Source organism: Puntigrus tetrazona, chromosome 14 (genome assembly GCF_018831695.1).
Source record: "Puntigrus tetrazona isolate hp1 chromosome 14, ASM1883169v1, whole genome shotgun sequence".
Lineage (NCBI taxonomy): Eukaryota > Metazoa > Chordata > Actinopteri > Cypriniformes > Cyprinidae > Puntigrus > Puntigrus tetrazona.
Window position 1 is genome coordinate 26,229,289 of NC_056712.1, and position 5,000 is coordinate 26,234,288.

At 38.6% G+C, this 5,000-nt stretch overlaps 1 protein-coding gene across 1 annotated transcript in view; it reads right to left on the minus strand.

Annotated features, from left to right (window-relative positions):
* The window catches only part of LOC122357499 (DENN domain-containing protein 4B-like), a 26,770-nt gene that overhangs the window by 6,402 nt on the left and 15,368 nt on the right, over positions 1-5,000 (minus strand). Inside the window, exons 13-21 of the mRNA XM_043256905.1 lie at positions 4,885-5,000; positions 4,318-4,451; positions 3,268-3,382; positions 2,989-3,195; positions 2,742-2,870; positions 1,736-1,880; positions 1,510-1,653; positions 1,228-1,438; positions 138-414 (exon numbers count right to left, since the gene is read on the minus strand). The exon at positions 4,885-5,000 is cut by the window's right edge and continues 30 nt beyond it. Of these exons, the coding sequence (XP_043112840.1) occupies positions 138-414; positions 1,228-1,438; positions 1,510-1,653; positions 1,736-1,880; positions 2,742-2,870; positions 2,989-3,195; positions 3,268-3,382; positions 4,318-4,451; positions 4,885-5,000 (1,478 nt within the window). The remainder of the gene's footprint in view (positions 1-137; positions 415-1,227; positions 1,439-1,509; positions 1,654-1,735; positions 1,881-2,741; positions 2,871-2,988; positions 3,196-3,267; positions 3,383-4,317; positions 4,452-4,884) is intronic.

Below are 5,000 nucleotides of genomic sequence, written 5' to 3' on the forward strand. Positions count from 1 at the left end.
CCTGTCATTGTATTCTTCTACTTTATTCTGTTCAGTGCTTTGATAAAACCTGTGTTGTTAAATGCACTATAGAAATAAAAATGATTGCTATCTAATAGACCCTGTCGTTGTCCCTCTTTGTCTCTGGTTGTCTTCACCTCAGACGTGGCGTTGTACAGCCGCTCCTTGGCCTTCAGCAGACTCTCGGTCATCTGGCTCTTGCGGGACGGTTTCTGCTCGGAGGTTCGTCTGGAGTGTCCGTTGGCTCCGGGCCGTCGGTCGTCTACGCTAGCGGCCCGGCGCACCGACGCTCGGTTCCTCGTGGGAGTCAGCAGCTGCTGAAGCTTCCCGGCCAGAACGCGGCTCGGGGACAACACGTTGTTGTAGTTTTCATCGACTGACTTCCTGTTCAGAGTCTCCCTCACTTCCACCGACCTGCAGGGTGAGAGAAACCTTCAAAACCACGGTAAAAACTGATCTACTTGAATTCTTCCTCCAGCTGTTTGAGGCGTACATCCACGTGATTCATAACACTATCAGCAGCTCTCTTTCTTTTGTAGTTCATTACATTACAATTCAAGTTTCTAGAAATGATAAAAGTCTCTAAACCAAGTCATCTGTGTCAGAGTCATTTACTGTTTCAGGTTTAAAAGAGCAAGATTTTAAATTAAAAAAAATTGTCATCTTGATTTTAATTGTTTTTATTTTATTATAATTTATTTAAATAATAATAAAAAGGTTATTAAATAAAAACAGTTTGCATAAAAGATAGTTTTTTTTTTTATTTAGATTAATTTAGAAGTTTTCTTTATTTACTTTTTTTATTTTATTTATCTTTTTTATTTACTTTATTGCATAATTTTAGTACATTTTTCGTGTTTTAAGCTACCTGTTTATTTAAATTTGCACATTGTTATGATTTCATTTTTCAGGGTTTTTAAACATTTCATTTTTTATTGTGATTTTAAATCATTTTTACACATCTTTGGCTCAAATTGCTTTCCATGAGATCATTTACTGATTCAGAACAGCAACACACTAATAAATAGGTGTTTTTCTAGATTTTTATAATTATTAAAATTTGTAAGATTTAATATGTCAATAAATATAAAAATAAATAAATAAAAAAAATATAATTTTATTTTTGTATGCTTTATTGACTAAAGCATAAATTGAATAAAAAATATTTTTTAAAATAAAAAAAAAACAGTTTTTTTATGATTTCTATGATCAAACTAATTTGTGTACCTGCTGTCTCTCTCCGGCTGACACCTGCAGTCTGCGTCTGCGTTCTCTGCGCAGTCTCTGTAGAAGGTGGACAGGCAGACGTCGCTGCGGCGCACCAGGACCGGCGCTGGAGGACTCAGAGCTTCACGACGGCCGGCCGGAGGCTTGCGTGAGGCTGCGTCTGCACCGGCTGCGGCCGCCTGCGCAGCTGCTTTCTTTGACAGCTTCAGCTCTGATAAACAAACCAAGAGTGACGTCAGAGACGGGAAGATCAGACGGGAGTCTCGTTCATCAGACACTCACTGCTTCCTGAGGCCTGGACGCTGCTCAGACTGCTGCTCTTGGCCAGACTCGTCAGCGATTCGTGGCTCGAGCTCTCGCTCAACCCGCTCCAGCTGGACTGACGAATCAGAGCCGAGTGGGGGCGGGGCTTGGCCAGCGCATCTACTGAAAACAGGAGCAGAACGTGAGAAGGGGGTGGGCTGCTGACCTGCTGTCAATCACGCGCCAGGGGCGGGGCTTCTCTGACCTGCGGGGGTGCTGAATGATGCGCTCCTCTGCTGCCGTCTGATTGGCTGCCTGAACTGAGCCACGGCCAATACCACGTTACGCAGCTTCGCCCAGCGAAGACGCCCTCCCTGATTGGTGGATGGCCATTTGCTCTCCAGAACCGCCTACAGACGGCAGGATAAAACACACACACACACACACACACACACACGCGCATGAGTAAAGAGAAGACTTTCATTCTGAGATTCTGAGTTCAAGTTTCAATGATTTAACAACAGATTTAAATGTTTATGTTTCTCATGTGACATGCAGCTAAAAATCATCAACTCATCATCTCAGTCATATAGATCTAGATCTTTTTGTTATTTTTAAAAGATCTTTTAAATGTTATTTAAAATCTTATTTTGCATTTTTTGATCCATTTAATTTTATTAAAGGTTTTTTGGGTGTTTTTTTATATTAGAATTATACTTTTTTTTCTTAAGATTTTTATGGATTTATTAAATTCTACAAAAATGTTTCTTTCCCCTTTTTATTATGTATTTTAATTTTACATTTTTGTTATGTAAAATGTAAATTAAAACAAAAGTATTTAAAGAATTAATTTAATAGTTATTTTTTATTAAATTGCAGCAAATATTTTTGGGGCTTTCATTTTTATATTATTTAAATTATAAATTTGTTTTTGACATTTTGATAGCTTAATTTTAGTAAATGTTTTTGTTTTTAAGTAAATTATTTTAATATTACATTTTTACCATCTAGAAAAAAAGAAAGTGTAATTTTTGATTGTTTTTTATTTTAAATTATGTATAATTTTATATTTTTCAATTATTATTGAATTTTAGTAATTATTTTTTGTGTTTATTTTAATTTTAGATTTTATTTTTATTAAATGTTTTTGATAATTTTTCTTTTTTTTTAAATCATTCTGATATTTAAATTTTACATATTTGTGATTAATGAATTATTTGATTGCTTATATATATTTATGTGAGCATTCTCAATAATATGAAATACGTCACTTTATTGTAGTATCCGTATGTGATGGTGTTAGGAGTAATTCCTGCCCGCTTCATCTCCAGCAGAACTCTGACCGCGAGAACCGGCTGACCGTACTGACCACACAGCTGCATGAGGATACGGTAACACACCTGCGACACACACACACACACACAGGAGCAAGACAAACCTCAACACACTGTGTCTGCATCATATTACTAGCGTATTCTCCATTACAGATCAGTGTGTGTGTGTGTGTGCGTCTCTGACCTCGTCCGGCAGCACCACCTTGCGGGTCTCCATGTGTTTGAGCACTTCGTAGGCGGCGTGCAGCGCTCGGACCTTAGTGCTCTCAGCTCGGACGAAGGTGGGCAAGCAGATGAACCAGAGACCGTAGCAGTGACCCAGCAGGCACTTAGACCACATCTCCGGCACCGACGAGTACTTCTGCGCCTTCTTCTGCGCCAGCTTGATCTCCTGCGCACACACACAGCGTCAGCCGGCTGACCTCTGACCCCTGACCTCATGACCTTCAGCTGAGGGTCCTACCTGCTTGGTGCGGCGGGGGGCGGGGCTACTGGGGGCACTTCCTTTAGCTGGAGTCCGAAGCTGATCATGAGGCCGATCGAACAGATCCGACAGGAGCACCGGGAACGTGTCGTAGCTACACACACACACACACACACACACACACACACACACACACACAGAGTTAACATTCATGAAGAGCTAAACACCGCCGGTCAGTCTGGTTTAAGCTGAAGAAGGAGTGATCTCTGTGTCTGATGTAGTAATAGTTCTTCTGCAGAGTGTTTAAAGTGAATCATCACACTACTATAGAGTAAAAAAACCCAGAAGGAGGTAGTTCTGCTTCTATCCTCAGGAGGTCACCAGGGTTCATCTGAGATCAGGTCAAGGGTTATTCTACAACCTGAAAAACTCACAAGTGTAATGTTTTTGTGATTTAATTAATTATGCAATTGTTTTTATGTTAAAATTGCTAATTAAATTTTTATATATATAAAATATATATAACTAATACATTTTTTATTTTATGTTAAAATAGTAATCTTCATTAATGCATTACTTTTATTAGTTTTGTTTTTATTATTATTATTTATCATTATTATAATAATGTTTTGTAATTTAATTATTTGTTTTTATGTTAAAATTTTATTTATTTATTTGCAATACAAATAAATATTTTTTATTATTTTATTTTATGTCAATACAGTTTTAATTTTACATCTTCATTAATGAATTACTTAGTGATGTTAAGAGTTTTTAAAATGATTAAAATTTTTATTTATTTATTTTTTTAATCGCTCACCCTGCCTCTATAGAGATATTTGTGTTATTTATTTTTATTTCTTTATACTATTTCTAATATTTTTGTGTAATTACTTGCCTGTCAGTTTGTGGCCAAATATTTATCAGATCAGTGATCACATGCTCTTCATGTAATTCATTAAAATTACAATTAAATGATTACAAAATGCACCTCCACGTTTTTGTTAAATAAAATATTATTGTCCCCTATAAATTTCACAGAGGAATTATTTAAAAAGAAGTGTAAAGATGTGGTCCGGTCACACACACCTGTAGTGAGCAGGACACTCGGAGCCGTCGGCTTCCTGCGGTTCCTCCGGAGGCATGATAAACACTGTGTGTTCACCGCTGTGACACTCGTCTCGATCGATCAGACGCACGTCCTCCGGCTTCTCCACGTCCACCTGCACGCACACACACACACACACACACACACACACACACGCACACACACACACACACGCACACACACACACACACACAGGTTGTGTTTCCATGTATACTGTACAGACTGTATGTTTTATTAAAACTACTGACATTTTTACAATTTCAAAAAGTTATTGAAAAAGTCTTATACGTTTTATAAACTTGTTTCCTCATGGGAACACAAGGTAAAAACTACTGGTATTCCTATCCTTGTGGGGACATTTGGTCCCTATAATGTGATAAATACCAGGTGCACACACACACACACACACACACACACACACACACACACACACACACACACACACACACACACACACACACACACACACACACACACACACACACACACACACACAGACGCGATCTGATTGGCCGCTGCGGTCAGGTGACTGCAGGTGAGCGGCTGACCTTCTGCACACACTCGTCGAAGAACTCGAGGCAGCCGTGACGGTCGCTGACGAACGAACACTCCTCGATGAACTGCGTGAACATCTGCGTCTTCGTGAGCTGCGAGTAAAACTTCT